The 17700-nt window shown below is 54.0% G+C and overlaps 1 protein-coding gene across 1 annotated transcript; it reads left to right on the top strand.

Annotated features, from left to right (window-relative positions):
- Positions 1-11: 11 nt before the first annotated feature.
- Positions 12-16799, top strand: URM1 (ubiquitin related modifier 1). Its single transcript, XM_084899893.1, has 5 exons — positions 12-157; positions 4365-4435; positions 13973-14054; positions 15344-15392; positions 15727-16799. Exons 1-5 carry the CDS (start codon positions 123-125, stop codon positions 15793-15795), a joined length of 306 nt encoding a protein of 101 aa, XP_084756019.1. The 5' UTR covers positions 12-122; the 3' UTR covers positions 15796-16799.
- The last annotated feature ends 901 nt before the right edge of the window (positions 16800-17700 follow it).

The following is a 17700-nucleotide window of genomic DNA, read 5'->3' as shown; positions in this document are numbered from 1 at the left end:
CCTTTCTCCAATAGCTGAGGACAACGGCTCCCTGGGCACCGCCTCTTCCGTGCGCGGAACCGGAAGTGTGGCGGGAGCGCCGGAAGTTGAAGGGAGTTTCCTGCGACCTCGGCTTCCTCAACATGGCAGCGCCCTTATCAGTGGAGGTGGAGTTCGGGTGAGTCACAGAGTTGGGGGCGCCGTGGGGATGGATGGAAGTCTTCAGGCCCAGGACGCCTCTCCCTCTGCTTTGGGGCCTGTCGTGACCAAGTCTCTGAGGTTTCTGGCGCGTTCTCTGAGCTACGCCATCCGCCTCGGAGGGTCTGAGAGGCTTGGTCTCCTTTGGCGACGGGGCCGTAAGTCCGGGAATAGAGGCGCACGTCCGGGCGTGGAGGTGCGCCCCGGACCCTCCTCAGTGCCCTCTATCCTGCCGGACTCAAAAGGCGTGATGGTTAGCAGGCGTGCTACCTCCCTTCTTTGCCAACCCCGTTTTGGACCAGGCCCATGTATCTGGCACCTGATGTAGAGCCGAGAAGGATCACCCTACACTCATGCGTTCTTTTTTTCTGGCAGCAAGTCCCCCTACACGGTTCTTGAAGCCTTGATTCTCGTGGGATGTGTGGCCAAGACGAGACTCCTCTTTCGCAAGATGTGGGGTGTTAAACACACCTCCGCCCCGTTTAGGACGTTCAAGAAATGGACTGAGTCTGTCAGAGGTCAGGTGGAAATACAGAGATAAGGCAGTGCAGTGGAAAAGACTAACCCTGAGAGTACAGTATGCACAGATGAAAAGTACGGGAGTTGGAGTATGCATAACATCAGCTGAAGAAACAATGATCAGAGAGGATGTCTCCTCAAACCACTGTTTTCTGTCCTCTATATGTGATTTCAGAGCTCCGAGAAACTGCAGAGCTTAGAAGGCAAAGGAACTGAGACCCTAAGAGATGGGTGGGGTAATTTCCAGTCATATGGAAGCTGTGTGTGTGTGTGTGTGTGTGTGTGTGTGTGTGAAAGAGAGAGAGAGAGAGAGAGTGTGGGGGTGTGGGGAGGACTGTAAACAAGCCAAGGCTTATGTGAAAGGAAAAGTCTGAAATAGAAATCTAAAACCTCTGCCCCTAAATGCCTTTTCTTATATTGGATGCCCCCAGTTTCTTTCATGCTCTCCCTTCATTGGGTAGTTTATTCATTAGTCATTTATTGAGTGCCTACCAATGGCCAGGCAGTGAGCCAGACACTGAGGATACAGAGATAAACAGAACTCTGTCCATGTTCTCCAGTGTTCAGCATTTCTGTCCCTTAGGAGGAGGCAGTCTCATGAATGTTAAATGCATTTTAATTGATGATGTTGTCTGGTCCCTTGGATTCAGTTAGAACCATACTGGTTTGGACTCCTGACTGTTTTGCTTCACTGACCCTTGGCCCAGCCATGGCCCCCATAGCATAGAGGTTCTAGGAGATCCCTGCTGCTTTGACAGGCCTTAGCAGAGCTGAAAATGGGAAAGCTGCCGACTGCCGGTGTTAAGGTTTACAGCCAACCTAACCTTTCAGTCTTACTGAGTGAGACATGGTATTTGTTGAACAAAAATGTCTTCTGTCTGTCAGCAGTAGGGAATTCCTGTGAAGAAGATATGGTCCTTGCCCTCCAGAGCTTATAGACTAGTTTAGTTACCCCTTTCCTGGCTGGATTATGTCTAGCCTCAGCCTCCCTTATCCCCAAGAGCAACAGTGAACCCCAAAAATTCCTGCACCCTTTTACCCACCTCCTAACACCTCCATCCACCACCACAGTGTCCCAGGAGAATCGCAGCCTCTCAGGAAAGCAGGAATGCCCAAGATGCGTACCAAACCCAGATACCTTCTCTCTCTGTTCTTTTCTCGGTGCCTGGTCTTGTCCCTGGCCTTTCTTTAATTTCCTACAATTCTTAGCAGACTCCCCTCACCCTTCACTCCGAACCTTAGCAGATTTGCATAGAAGCTGCCACTGTGATCCTTGAAGAGTCTGGGTGCGGACTTGGCCTCTCTCCCTTGGGCAGATGTCCTCCCAGTCCCACCAGCTCTGATCCAGAAGACCACACATACGTTTCTCACTCGTAACCAGTTCTGCCATCCTTTGTCTTCCCTCCTCATCTGTCCTAAGCAGACCATTTTCTTCGGTCACACAGGATTCAAAGTCTGTAGTATAGGTGTGTTTTGTTCCTGTGGTGCAGACGTGAGATTCCCTCCTCATTTTCTCTTTTCCTCCTTCCTGAGTCTGGAGGGATTGACAAAGGGAGGGAACGAAGTTAGAGAAGAATTAGGAGAAATGGGCATTTTCACTCATGGCAAACTGAGTGCCTGTTGTGTGTCAGGCCTTGTTTTAGGCAGAGCTTGCATTCCAACTGGTAGAGGAGAAATAAATTTTGAAGAATATAAGATAAACCCAGCCGGTGTGGCTCAGTAGTTGAGTATCAACCTGTGAACCAGGAGGTCACGGTTCGATTCCTGATCAGGGCACATGCCCAGGTTGCAGGCTCGATCCCCAGTAGGAGGGTGCAGGAGGCAGCCGATCAATAATTCTCTCTCCTTGATGTTTCTATCTCCATCTCTCTTCCTTTCTGAAACCAATAAAAATATGTTCATATATGTATGTATGTTTGTTTGTGTGTGTATGTATGATAAGAAGAGGATAAGCTAGAAAAAGTGAAGGCAATTTTGCGAATGTCTATACCAGTCACTGGTACCAAGAAACACTCCCACCAAGATCTGGGGAGTGGAAGAAAGATGAGGTATCTTAAGATACAATTCCTTAACTGACTCTGAAAAGCAAACTCTGTCAGACATAAAAGAGTCTGGCTTTGGTTCTCTAATGGGGCCAAAACAGGTCCCTTGCCTGCCTCTCTGTGTCACTCCAGGCTGGGCATACACCTTATTCTCCTCCAGGTGTGCTGACAGCAGAAATCCCTCTCGGTGAGCTAGCGAACCTAGCAGTGGCAGGTCACTCTCTGAGTCAGGTCACTCTCTGGTTCTCTTCATCTGCCTGTAAAGAGAAAAACAGGCCCAGCCTCTGAGCCTGGCACCACCAGGTTTGGCCATTCTTGGTTGTTTGCCTGGGTCCCAATGTCTCCAGCCCCCACCCCTTTTCTCTGACCCCCCCCCAATTTCCGAGCCCCTTGCCTGTGGCCCTCCCCCACCCCAGCTGCTGCATGTGCCAGCCCCCACCCAGGAGGGAACGAGGGCTTGGAAGGGGATAAATGGACGCTCTGTGCAGGCTTGCAGCTGAGATGGCCCTGCGCGCGGCCACAGATGGGCCTCCTCTCCCCCTCCACATTTCTGCAGCGACAAAGCATAACCTTGTTTGGATGACAGTCGCCCCATGTTTCCCCCGTGACAATGCTCGCCTTGCCTTTGCCTCCCAGCAGAACGTCTCAGGACATCTCTGTTCTCTGACATCGGGGAAGAGGGGTAGGGTGGGCGGCCTCGCATCTTGTTAGGGCCTGTTAAGGCCTTCTCAGTTAAGTCTGCGTGGAATCTGGAGACCCAGGGGAGAGCAGGATGGGGCATCGAAAGAGTCCTGGTGTCCACACCATCAGCCCAGGCTTCTGGAGTTGTCAGCCTTCACTTCGTTTGTTCAGAAGTGAACCAAATCCTGCCCTCAAGGGGCTTTCTGACCTTTGGGGGGCGGGGGTTGGTTTTTTTTCTGCTAAGGCTGCCAGGGCTAAGCAGAAACCAGTTAGACTTCAAAGCCTAGTTCAGCCACTGCCTCTGTGTCTTTAGATAAGTCACTGCTTCAGGCTCCTGCTTCTCCATTGGATGGCGTTAATAATGTCTGCCTCCCTTCCTTCCCTGGGATGCCCTGAGGATGAGCTGAGATGAAGAATGGTCTTGTAAATTGCTAAGCCTGGTGAAATCTCTTACCTCCAGCACTGTGGTGTGCCACCAGCCAGCAGTGGTTGGCACAGCAGGGCCATTCCAAACCCTCACCTGGCCACATACAGGGTCTGCAGTGTAACTCATAGTGGCATCTCCACATTTTCTGTAGATGGAAAGGCTAAGGCTTGAGAACATGGAGTCACATGCCCAGGGTCTGGGTGTCAGGTAGGGGTGGAGGCTGGTCTCCATCTCGAGGCGGAAAGCAACTTGAACCTGTATGCTAAGCTGCCTCTTGAGAAAGCAGAGGAGTAAAAACAAGAGTCTGCAAATCGGATACTGGGTTATTGGTAAAAATGATTTATATCCTTTACATCAGGAGGTCACATTGGAGAATCAGACACTGGTACTCACGGTGTTCCTGAACCGTGGATCTCAGCATCTCGTGGGCTTCGGTGCCAGCCCCCTCCTCAGTTTTCATCCTCAGCGAGGTGTTTGCAGGAACTGACTGGCTGTCTTTCTCTGGCCCCCCTTTACAGAGGTGGCGCGGAGCTCCTGTTCGACGGTGTGAAAAAGCATCAGGTCACCTTGCCTGGCCAGGAGGAGCCCTGTGAGTACGGGTGTCTGAGCCCCTCTGGTACACTGGGCGGGCGTCTACGGGTCATTCAACCTCGTTCAGGAGGGGATAGTCAGATTTCCTGCCAGAGGGAAGGAGGGAGAGAGACCACCAGAGTACCCTTCCCCATCCTCTCTCAGACCAGCCAGCTTTGCAGGAAGGTGATGGCGTACCAAAATAAGACATCCTCCGAAAATAAGACCTAGGGCATGGAAAAATAAGACCTAGCACATCTTTGGGAGCAAAAATTAATATAAGACACTGTCTTATTTTCGGGGAAACAGGGTAAGTCTTTATGAATGTGGGTGAAGTGTGTATCCGCTTAGGACAGGGGTCCTCAAACTTTTTGAAGTGGGGGCCAGATCACGGTCCCTCAGAGAGCTGGAGGGCCGGACTATATGAACTACTAATTCCTATTGTAACACCTCGGCTGCGCTCACTGCCCAAAAAACCTGGTGGGCCGGATCAGACTCCTCTGCGGGCCGCATGTGGCCCGCGGGCCGTAGTTGGAAGACCCCTGCCTTAGGACCTTAGGCAGTGCCCTCACCTCTCTTAGATTTAGTGTTCTTATCTGTGAAGTGGGCTTGGTAATCTCTAGCTCTCATGGTTGTTAAAGGGAGCATCTCTACTAATTTAATTTTAAAACATTTTCCTTTATTGAGAGAGGAAGGAACAGAGAAATGTCGATTTGTTGTTCTACTTATTTATGGATTCATTTGTTGCTTCTTGTATGTGCCCTGACCAGGAATTAAACCCGCAGTCTTGGTGTATCAGGATAATGCTTTAACCAACCAAGCTACTTGGCCATAACTAAAGGAACATCTTTATTCTTTTTTTTTTTTTTTAAATATATTTTTTATTGATTTTTTACAGAGAGGAAGGGAGAGAGAGAGCTAGAAACGTCAATGAGAGAGAAACATCGACCAGCTGCCTCTTGCACACCCCCTACCAGGGATGTGCCCGCAACCAACGTACATGCCCCTGACCGGAATCGAACCTGGGACCTTTCAGTCCACAGACCGACGCTCTACCGCTGAGCCAAACCGGTTTCAGCACATCTTTATTCTTATTACTAGAGGCCTGGTGCACAAAATTCTTGGGAGGGTCCCTCAACCTGGCCTTCACCCTCTCCAATCCGGAACCCCTCAGGGGATGTCCAACTGCAGTTTAAACAGCACTCAGACATCCCTCTTGCAATCCAGGACCGCTGGCTCCTAATCGCTCACCTGCCTGCCTGATTGCTTCTAACTGCCTCTGCTTGCTGGCCTGCTTGCCCTCCTAACTGCCCCCCCTGTCGGCCTGGTTGCCCCCTAACTGCCCCCCTGCTGGCCTGGTCGCCCCCTAACTGTCCAGACTCCAGAAGGAAGTCGGACGTCCGGAAGATGTCCAGTCAACCTGGTCTGATTAGCATATCACCCTTTTATTAGTATAGATATGGCAGCAGAGAGATGTTCTCAAGAAGGTGGGTAGTCTTCAACGAGAATGGGGAAATGCACTTGGGCTCACATTATGGTAAGAGGATTTGGATGAGAGAAAGAAACCCAGCTAAAAAGGAGGCTGGAGGAGGGAGGATGACTGAGGGAGACAATGGGCTTTTTTCATTTGTCCATTTAAACACTTGCTCATCTTTCTTTAACAAACATACACTGAGCACTTCCTGTGTGGCAGACCGTGTACCAGGCACTGGGGAGACAGCATGAATGAGAGCCAGTCCCTGCCTTCAAACTCGGGGGTGTGGGGGGGGGGGGTTGTGAAGAGGTCCAGCTGGGTAAATATCAGTGTAGCCTAGAGGCAGGGTGGTATCACCGTGGAGATACACCACGTTCCTAGCTGTGGGTCCTCCCCAGAGAAGAATGCTCAGGACTGAGAGCCCATTTTACCTAGGGCCTAGGCGCTTCAGGGGAGAAGAGGACATCAGTCAGTAGGAGGCAGGGGAATGAGGTTCCTGGAGGCAGGCAGAGGAAAAAATCAGTGAGGATTGACAGGATTCTTCCAGAACTGGATGTTCATCTGCCAGGAATCCAACAATTATCCCCCAGATCCCCTGGCTGCCACGGCTATCTCTGATCCTCCTTCGGGTCTGAGAGCAGTGGCGCAAGGTAGGTTGGGGGTCACTCACCAAGGAACAGGGTAGGGATGAGGCTGGGTTAAATGTCAGGGTTGTGGGATTGTGTGTGTCCTCGGTAGGGAAAGAGCCAGGATGATGAAGGTGATTGTTTCTTAGTTTGACAGATGGCCATGCAACTTTGAAAGGGAGAAAGAGGATCTCAGAAGAAGCCTTAAAGACCTGGCTGGGCAGTGATTAAAATACCACAAATTATTACTTATTTTCCCCTGCATTTGCATGGCACGAATGTCCCCAAGTTTAATAATTCCAGCCCTTTTTATTTATTCATTGGCCAAATGCTCACCGAATGCTAGTACTTTATTCTTTCCTGTGGTTGGCCTGTATTATTTTGAGTGCCCCCTTTGTGCCAGACACAGTACTAGTTACTGGGTATTTGGTGGTAATGAAACAGATATGGTTCTTGCCCTAATAATGGAGCTTACGAAGTGGTGCCAGGCAATAAACAAGTAAATACATACAATACATAAGACATAAATGCAGGTGGTTGTCACGGGCCTGAGAGTAGAAGGGTGCTGTGAGTTAGACAACAGCCTCTTTAAAGAGGTGACCTGGAGGCTAAGCCCTGAAGGATGAAAGGAGCCGGCCCAGTAAATGGGAGGACAGCAGAGGCCTGGGGCCCGCTTCAAGCAAAGCAGACAGCACTTGGGAAGGCCCCTGATGAAAGGCCTCAGGATGGTCAAGGGACTGAGGTCCAGTGTCGTGAGGGGCGCGGGCTGAGTTTGGCGTGGTTGGCAAAGCCCCAGTTGGTTGTGCAAATAATTGTCACAGATTCCGAGGCAGTAGCTGTCATTCCATTTTTAAAAGTGGCCACCCAAACTCAGGTGTCACGTGTCTTACTCCAAATCATACAATTATTTTTTTAAAATATATTTATTAATTTTTTTTACTGAGAGGAAGAGAGAGGGATAGTGAGACACGTGACACCTGAGAGAGAAACATCAACCAGCTGCCTCCTGCACACTTCCCACTGGGGACATGCCCGCAAACAAGGCACACGCCCTTGACTGGAATTGAACCCGGGACCCTTCAGTCTGCAGGCCAACGCTCCATCCACTGAGCCAAACCAGTTAGGGTCATACAGTTATTTAAATGGCAGAGCTGGGATTCAGAACCAGATTTCAGGGTCTCCAGAGTCCTTGCCTAGTGCCTCTAACTCATCATCATTTACCCTAAGAAGCTCCCTGACTCACGTGACATCTCACACCTGCAGTGTACTTTACAGTTTTTACACTTTGATTCATTTATATTCCTGCTTTCAACAGCTACTTATTTTGATTGTCGTAATGACCCCAGTAAATATTATCCATCACCAAGGAAACCAAACCAAGAGTTACTCAAGTAGGGAGGGTGGGCTAACCAGGTTTTTGATCCCTCACCCTCCATTTGCTGCCTAGCCTCCCCTCTCTGAATGAAAGAAAAGGAGGCTGGAGGGAAGTAGAAACGGCCCCTTTGCTCAGCCTTTGGGCCCTTGGCTGTTACTCTACCTCTGGTCCCCATTTTGCCCTGCTGTGCCCAGAGGCTTGGGTCACATCGCAGCCACAGAGCTGGTTGGCAGCGGCCAGGCCTTACCCTGGCACACGGGAGCCCAGCAGTTGCCTCTGGGAGAGTCTTACTCTTCTCCCAGGCCCGTGCCCGGATCTGTTGTCTGGCAGCCTTCCCAGCCCAGGGGCTGCCACTTGGCCAAGTCGGTCCTGGAGACTCCGGCAGAGAAAACAGCAGCCATAAGTTTATGGGTTGTGACAAGTCTCACAAACAAGGAAACTCCAGGGCCCTGGGTCTGGGGCCAGGGGACAGCTTCCAACCCGGCGGCCAGTTTGGGGGAAGAGGATGGGCAAAGCCAAAGTGGGTGACACTGCAAGAGCCGAGCCTGGCGCTGCACGATAGCAAGTCACTCCCCCCGTGAGCCTGGCTTCCGTCTGTAAGCGGAAGGTGGGCTGGATCTCATCTTCATTGGTTTGGTTATTATCTATCAGACATCTACCTTTGGAAACATGACTTCCAAAGCAAGTGTACCATTCCGGGAAGCAGGGGTGGGGAACATCTGGTCTGTGGGCCACATAGGGTCCAGGAAACCATTTGGTCTGGCCCTGCCAAGGCATTAGGAGTGGGTTCATTAAATGTTTGACCAAATCTAAGAGGTCATTTTTAAGTTGATAAATGTGTATGGCCCACAAATGATGCTGTAAATACACCAATGGCCTTTGGCAGAAAAAAAGGTTCCCCGTCACTGGTGCAGGGCGGCATCTTAATAGCCATTTCCATGGAGCAGGTCATCTGGGCACCCTCCAGCTTTGGGCGTTGTGGCCGCTGGGGGCTGGCTTTTATGCTTCAAGGATCCCCTCAGCTAAAGGCTTCCAGCCTGTGCATGGTCAGTGGCCTGGAGCAAACCCGAAACACCAGTGGACAGGCTGCCCCACCAGGGGCAATACCTGCCCTGACCCCCGGGAGGAGACGCGTTGGCCTCACCTTTCCCTGCCCCTCTTCCTCTGTCCCGCCATTGTGCTAAGGCTGGCTGGTGGGGAGGGTAGGAGCCGAGCGCTCCCTGTGCTTTAAACTGCTTAGTATGCATTTCACAGCCTCTCTGGGCCAGCTGTTCCTTTCTTTGCTCTCGGCCTGTTTGCAGATCCCCTCCCCACTGCCATCCTCTCCCCCTCAACCCCCCCCCCCCAAGTCCCTGTGCAAAATTGCTTTTGAAAGGATCCACTTTCTGCTTAATTAAACAATGAGGAGCGTCCCTTTGCACATCTGTAAACCTCCTTCTGAGGCCAGTTTAGCCCACAAACTGCTCCTTTCTTACCCCCTTTCACTTGTAAATGGACCCTCTGATGTTCCCTCTACCCTCTCTTCTCTTTTATTCCCCCCATCCCAGCTCATTCTTTGCCCTTTTCAACTGAGGCCTGGGGTGGGCTCCCAGAAGAGCCTTGTCTTGGAGCCCCGTAGACTTGGTGGGGACTTGAGTGGTTTAACCTGTGGAAGAGAAAACTCAGGATCCATCTCTCCCAAATGCGCAAGGCAGGCGTGGGGTGAGAGGACACATTTGTTGGCCTGGTCCCCGTGGAGCAGCCAGGCTCAGTGGGAGTGACAGGAAGATAGATTTCTGGTTGGGGGAACGCTCCCTGAAGCGTTCAGAGGCTGGATGAGGGTCTGTGGCAGCCAGGATTCAATATCTGATAAGACCTTGAGATTGTTCTCTTTCAGCCTGAGAATCTAGGCTTGACACTAGGGGGGGGGGGCTATAACAGTGGGTGGCCAGTGTTCCCAGACAAGGAAAGTCCACCAGGGTGAGGGGTGAGGGTGGAGCCCTTTTAGGTGCTCTCTAAGGGGCATGCATGGTGCCCTATTGCCAGCAGCTTTTCGGAGGCTCTGGACGCCCAGAGGATAAGGACTCCTAATTCACTGGGCAAATGTACATTTTAAATATATATATATATATATATATATATATATATATATATATATATATATTTTATTGATTTTTTTACAGAGAGGAAGGGAGAGGGATAGAGAGCTAGAAACATCGATGAGAGAGAAACATCGACCAGCTGCCTCCTGCACACCCCCTACCAGGGATGTGCCCGCAACCAAGGTACATGCCCTTGACTGGAATCGAACCTGGGACCTTTCAGTCTGCAGGCTGACGCTCTATCCACTGAGCCAAACCGGTTTCGGCGGCAAATGTACATTTGTCCTGTGTGTGTGATGCCGTGTTGGCCTGCTAGCCTTAGGCCTGAGTCCTCACAGCAACTCTTTGGTGGTTGGATTCTCATCCCAAATTGTCAGAGGATGACATGAGGCTTCGAGGGGTAAAGTGACTTCCTACCCAAGGCCATCTAGCACATACTTCCGGCCCCAGAAACCAAATCCTTAACCACTCCGCCACAGAGCAGCAAGCAGCCCCATCACTTACCACTGCTTTTCCCCAGTGGGCAGGCCGGCCCAGGCCTCCCGCACGCAGCCTTGTATCAGGTGTTCCTCTCCTGGGCTGTGGCCTCTAGCACACAAGGCCTCGGGATGTGGTTCCTTCTAGCCGGTTTGGCAGCATCATAGGGTCTGAACATCTAAAATAGAGAGAAGGCCAGTGTCGGGGACTCCATCACACTCTCCAAGTTAGTGACTCCTCCCGGGGGGGTGGGGGGTGGGGGGGTTTCAGTTGGTTGGAGTATCGCCCGTACACCAAAAGGTTGTGGGTTCGATTCCTGGTCAGGGCACATACCTAGGTTGCACTTCAATCCCCAGTTCAGGCATGTATGGTAGGCAATCCATTGATGTTTCTTTCTCCCTTGCTCTCTCTAAAATCAATAAAAGCATATCCTTGGATGAGGATTTTAAAAAAGAAAGGTAGTGAATTGCACAAAAAAATCCCAGCTAATCCCAGCACTGTCTGATTAATGGTTGGCTGACTGTACCCCATTCTTCAAAGTGGTCTGAGCATGTCCCCAGGGTGCTGACCCCCGGGCAGAGTGTAGAAGCTCCGGGCATCGAGAAGGGCAGAAGGTATAGGTTCTTCTGAATCATAGAAGAATTATAGCATTGATATGCCAGGCACAGTGCCACGGCTTTATATGAATCATCTCACTCGATCCTCTCAACAGTCCTGAGAGACTCTTACCAACCCCACTTTGCAAAGAAGGAAGCTGAGGCTCATGAAACCTTTACCCAAGGTCACATAACTAGAAGTGATGGAGTCCAGGGCTGTTCGTAAGGCTCTGTGCTGTGTGCTGTGGCCCGTGCTGGGTCCTCAGCACTCTGGTACTGGTGACTGTCCGACATTCGAGCTGAATCTTGCTACGTGTGTCGAGGCAGAGAAACACGGAGAACAGTTCCAGGCAGCGTGGGTTCTGCGCCCTCGGAGCATGGATTTGGTGAATTCCCCTGGGGTTCACGGGGAGAGTGAAGTCTCTGCCAGATCTGGCCCCTGACACCGTTTATGCCAATCTTCTTGCCTTCTCTTGAACCTGCCAATTCCTTCCTGCCTCGGGTCTTCCCATATGTTCTTCCTTCTGCTCCCCCATCCTACCCTACTCATTCTTCAGGCCTCAGCGTCAGTGTTAACATCCTCAGAAAAGTCTTCCCAGTCCTACACAAAGGAGCATTTATCATCACTCATTCAATAAGCAATGTCTGGCTTGTCAGCTCCATGAGGGTAGGCCGTGTCTGTCTTGCTCACCCCCATCTCCCTAGCACCTGGCACTACTAGTTGCTCAGTAAATATTTATCTTGAGAACGATTGCATGGGATCCCGGCAGGAAAAACACCCTCTGTAGCAGCGGGAAGGCAGGAGGACACAGCGGGAAGGTAAAAGTGAGAGTCCCCAGAGCCATCCTCAAGCCACCAGCCCCTGGCTCTGCTTAACCCTTCCTGCTCCCCTGGGTGCCTTTGGAAGCCGACCATCTGGCTTGGAGGCCATTTGCATATTGTCTGGGCCTCAGCAAGCCTAGCAAGATGTCCCTGGGGGGGAGGGGGTGTTTGAGGCCAGGCCTAGTGGCCCTTGCAGCCTGCTCTGAGTCCCATCTCTCCCCACCCCCAAATCCAGGCATGGGGAACAATAAGAATGGTGATGCGGTGGCCTCACCATGGTAACAGGTTATCAAGAATGTGGGCAGGCCTGAGGGGTGCAGTGGAGGGAGGGAATGACCTCAGCAAAGAGGAGCATCATGATAAATGAGCCAGCACTGCAGCAGACTCACCCCGAGCCCACCCCTCTGGGACTCCAGGATGGTGCCATCACTCTGATGACCCCGGCCTGACTACTGGCCACCCCCCCCCCCCCCAGCATCTCCAGAGTGAAATGGCGGCCCCTTCCTTTTACACAACTGGGGCTGGTTCTGTACCGGACGGCCAGGTTGTGGAGGTGCAGCTGGTGGCCTGAGGGCCAGGCCCTGCCCAGTCCCTCTCTGCCTCCGCACACACAGGCAGAACCCTGCCGCCAGGGCTGGCTGATGGATGTGTCAGACTCCGGTGGCTCTATCGAGCGGCCACAAGATGTATGGGCTGGCGGCCCCCCAGACAGTGCCAAGATGGAGGCCAAGGGGAAACCTCAGGCTCAGGCCTCAGGGGAGACAGCCAGACAGCCAAACGGACTGCAGCCAGTTGGAGGCAATGCTCCCCATCCCTGCCCACTGTGAGGACCCTGCGGACTCCAGTCTGCTTTGTTTGACAGGAATTTTTAAAGTGGCAGTCCCAGCCCATGGACACTTTGCCCATGGTCCCGTGCTCTTCTGGCATATGATCCAGGGAAGTTGGCAGGGAGCAGAGTGAGCTGGTTGGACCAGTGTGCAGCCTGTCTGCCTCCGGGGGACTGGTATGCAGGCCATTGAGAATCTTACAACCCAGCAATGCTGCTCCTGTGTGTGTGTGTGTGTGTGTGTGTGTGTGTGTGTGAGTGTGAGACCTGCTGCCGGGCCTGCCTCGCCCCACAGCCTTTCCCTCACCAGCGTGCCGGGACTGACTCCGGGCGCAGAAACCGAGGCATTGCCGGGGCCCTTCTCCCGCTTGGCCTGAGACATTGCCTCAGGGTGGGGTGACTGGCTAGCCCCAAGCCCTCCACTGGCTTCCCCAACACTAGGGGTCTCCTTGGCCTTCAGGCCTGGGGTTGTCTGGGCGAGAAGGAGCTCCCGCAGCCTCAGGAGACGGTTGAGAAGTGGTAGGTGGCACCGAGGAGCTTGCAGAGCCAGGTCTCAGCGTGCCTGGGAAAGGAGGTGGCCCTGGGGACAGAGGCCCTGAGCCTCCGCATCCTGTGCACAGAGCTAGGTGGCCGTCCCACACAACAGAGCGGCAGGTGTCAGTGTCCGGAGGAGCAGGGAGGCCCACTCCTCGGGGTGCTGCCCAGCCCAGGGAGGGGAGGGCTCTGCGGGGTCGTCGGGGCAGTGATTTGTCAGCTCTCTCTGGCGAAGGATCCTTCTCCCTCTGCTGGAGGAAATTAACTGATGGTATCAGCTCGGCAATTGTTCCTCTCCCCTCACAAAGGAAATATATGCAGACCCCTCCAGGAGCAGAGCGAATCCTCCCCCCCCCACCCCCACCCGGGACTGGCTGGGCAGAGGACGGTGGAGGGGGCTCTTAGGGCCTCTCAGAAGCCGGTCTGGGGCAGCTCCAGACCAGTTTCCAGGACTCGTGGGTGGGGCTCTGTCTCCCAACCCTTCAGATGTGACAGTTCCTCCTGCCGCCCGCCTTGAGCCCCCACTGCCTCCTCAAGCCTTCAGTAAGCTAGTGACACCCCCGGAGCCCTTCCTGCAGGTCACTGGCCCTGCTAGCCCACTCCTTCCCTCACCTGGGAATCCCCGAGTTCAGGGCCATGACAGCCTGCTCTACAGAGCCCGTGTTCCCCCTTCTGGTGCGGGCCAGGCCCCGGGCAGCAGGGATAACGTGGCTTTGACAGTAGTTTGTTCTGTGCCTTCCTCCAGGGGACATCCGGAGCCTCCTGGTCTGGATCAAGAAGAATTTGCTAAAAGAGCGGCCGGAGCTGTTCATCCAGGGAGACAGTGTGTGAGTCCCTCTTCCCTCTCCGCTCCTGTGTCTCCTCTGCCATCCCCGGACCCTCTGAGGAGAGAGCTTTCTCTCTCCTGTTACCACACGATGGTTGGGGACTTTTTAAACACCCAGGTCAGGACGCTGACAGATTTGTCCTGGTCACAAACCTCCTTCTGGCTGCCACACACTTAGGCAAGTTACTTCCCTTCTCTAGGCCTTGGCTACGTGCCCTGTTCAGAAGTCCTGAGGAAAAGAAGCTGCCCGGGGTCCCTTCCATTCCTTGACAGTCTAGAACTTTCTGCGATGGTGGAAGTGTTCTGTATCTATGCTGTCCAATATGGTAGCTGCTGGGCAGTGAGCCTATTGAGCCCTGAAATGTGGCTAGTGTGCCTGAGGAGCTGAATACTCATTTATTTCCTGGTAATTTAAATTTAAACACGGCTAATAGATACCATATTGGATAGCAGAGGTCTAGGATTCTAGGGGGTCACTCAGTGCATGTGCACCCATAAACACACACACACATTTGTGTCCACTGAAGACACCCCTGCCCTCAGCCCACAGCTCCTACCCCTGCGCCAGGCCCAGCTCAGCCTCCCAGGCAAGAGCCAGGTTCCAAGTGCACAAAAGTAAAAGAAGTGCCGGCCTCAGGTATAGAAGCGGGGGGCGGGGGGCTTGTGGGACTCGTTCATCTGCCCCGAAGCAGAGGTCACCCGCAGGCCCTGGCCATGCAGCCCCTGGCTCAGATCATGGTCCGGGAGTCATGGAGGCCACCCTCAAGGCCAGCAATGCTCCTTGGGCCACTGCCAGCAGGAGCCAGGCAGGGTACCTGTTCCAGCACCCACCTCCCCATCCACCGCAGGACTGCCCAGAGGCCTTCCCCGGCTGGGCAGACTGAGACAGGCCCTTGGGAACATGCTGCTGCCAGGGGCACCGCCACAGGCTCAGGGAGAAGCACCTCCCACATCATCCCAGTTCAGCCGCGCACAGGCCTCGTGGGGAAGGCTCTGTCATTGGCCCACGTTCAGCAGAGGAAACGGACACTCAGAGAAACAAGATGACCTGCCTGAGCCCGGAGGTGGAGCTGGCATTTCCACGTGGCCCCAGGGCTGTGACTGTCTGACCCTGTTTCCATTAGATTCAGACTGTCACCTCCACTTCTGGGGAGATCTTTAACAGGAGCATCAGGAGAAAAGGCTCCACCGCACTCGCACTCTCCTGCAGCCCAATGTCTCAGCCTCTGTCCTTGCTACTGACCGTCCCCCGCCCTTCCTTCCCTGCCATTCACCCCATCTTTCCCACAGGAGGCCGGGAATTCTGGTGCTGATTAACGATGCAGACTGGGAATTGCTGGTCAGTACCGCGGACAGCCCTCCCCCACCCCTCCCCTTCACTGCTTTAGTGGGCAAGCCAGGGCCTTCCATGAGGCCCAAATGCGGTGATGGGAGAATTCTCTGTCCCACTGTAGCCTCCAGTCTCCCACCCCAGAGAGGAAGAGGAGGGGAGCTGGGGGGCGTGGTGAACTGTCCTCCATCTTGGATATTTGCAAGGTGAAGTACAGGCTACCTGGTTTTCTGGTATATTCTATCCCAAAGCAGCACACACACACACCCTCCCCCCAGCCCTCCCGACCCCTGGGGAGAACTGGGAAGGCGGCCCTGATGGTCTCATTTCCCTCCCGGACCAGGGTGAGCTGGACTACCAGCTGCAGGACCAGGACAGCGTCCTCTTCATCTCCACTCTGCACGGGGGCTGAACCCCGCTCTGTGCCTGGGCCCCTTGGAGTGGGGAGAAGAGAACAACCAGACATGCCCTTGGACCCTGCTTCCAGATCTCCCTATCCCCTTCCAGTGTTTTCTTCCCTGATCTGCCTGTCCCCTGGGTTCCCTCCATGCAGGGAAAAGAGGCCAGGTGCTAAAATGAGCCTTTCGCAGGCAGGCACGTGAGCAGGGGCAGGCAGGCAGGTGCCTGAGCCCAGCACTCCCTCTCCCAGCAGCTGAGGGGGGAGGGTGCCCTCTGGCTTGTCACGAGGAGAGAGGGGCTCTGGGGCCAGGTGACCCAGCTGCCTTCCACTCCTGTGTCTCAGTCTAAGCACTGAGAGACCGCTGCTGACCAGGCGCTCCAGCGCCAGGTCACGCTGTCTTCATGGGGAAGATGAATGGCCTTAATAGCTGATGGGAAGCCCCTCCCTCCTCAGACATTGGAGGAGTCCCCGCCTCAGTTTCCCCATCTGGACAGCAGAGGGCTCTGCCCGTCCCCCACTGATATCATTATGGAACCCCAGCTGGGGTCCCCTATTCAGAGCTACCCCCCCCCACTCAGCAGCTGCTCTTCCAACCACACCCCTCCTTCTGCTCCCCCCATCCACAGCCCTTGACCCTGGCTGGCCTTCCTCCCCCCACAGGCCACCAGATGGGCTCCTGAGACCCTCCCCCAGCCAAAAGCTGCCTGCAGCTCGTTCTGGGCAGGAGGGAGGAGGTTAACCTTGGACTAGCAAACAGAAGCCTGAAAGGGTCAGCGTACCTCAGTTTCCTCCTCAACCACTGAGTAATTATAGTATCAGAAAGCAGGGCTGATACTGATGTCACAAAGGTAGACTTTATCTCCCTTCCCACCGCCTGCAAGATGCAGGATGGGGGCAGGCAGCACCTGGTCAGCAGGGTGGCTCACCCCTCCTCCCTCCATCCCTTCTGGAAGTCTTGGGGCCTCAGTGCCTGCAACAGCTGGCCTTGGCCAAATAAAAGACTAAGTTGTTTACTAGCCTTGCCTGGAGCTCTATCCGTAGAAACCAATGGCACCCCACAACCCCTCAGCCATGGTCTCTGGTCCAGCCTCTCTGTCCCCACCCAGGGCTTTCAGAGCTGCCCTTCACCCCAAAAGGGGGCAGGGGTTGAAACCCAGAATACCCAGCCTGTCTAAGGGTGACCTGACAGGCCGTCTGGAGAAGGGTCAGAGCCAGGCGGTGCTGGCCAGTCTGGGTCCCAGTCTGTCTGAGGCCGGGCTTTGTCCCACCAGCTGCAGCCAGCAGCCCCAGAACCCAGGATGGGGGGTGGCACAGATAAGATTGCTGAGCCCCCTCCTTCCCAAGACCTGGAGAAAAGCTTTGGCTGCTGGAGGGAGATCTTAAATAAATAAATCTGAGGGCAGTAACATCATCCTGCCCCAAACACTAAATGCAGAAGTTTGTGGTGAAACTTCTCTCACTGTGGGGATGAAATGCCCGTTGGTTGTCCCAGCAGGGTGTGGAGTTGTGGGGGACGTGCTTGCATCACTCTCAAGGCATAAGGGACCCACGCCCCCGCCACTCTGCAGGTGGAGGCCTCTGGACCTGTGTGGGTGGAGGCAGCCATATTGGGGTTATTGGTAGGAGCTGGTCTGGGTGCACATGAAGGCCAGTGTTGGGGTCCAGAGTGCTGTCTAGAGAGGCTGTTCGACAGCCCACACTGGTGCTGATGTCAGGGTCTCCGTGTAGGGAACAGAGCAGGGGACTGGAAACGGCCCCCCACAGCCTCAGCTTCAGGGGATCAGCCTGCCCCCCGATCCCTGTAACCTGGAGGTCCTTCCCGCCTCCAGCCCCGCTGGACTGGCCCGTTGTCCTGCGGGATTCCAAGTTGGAATCTGGGTGAGGATTCCTTTCGCCCCTTGACTGGCTGAGGGGGGT

The sequence above is a fragment of the Pipistrellus hanaki genome (assembly GCF_964339955.1).
Source record: "Pipistrellus hanaki genome assembly, chromosome: 11".
Taxonomy (NCBI): domain Eukaryota; kingdom Metazoa; phylum Chordata; class Mammalia; order Chiroptera; family Vespertilionidae; genus Pipistrellus; species Pipistrellus hanaki.
This window is presented reverse-complemented; position numbering and strand designations above follow the sequence as displayed.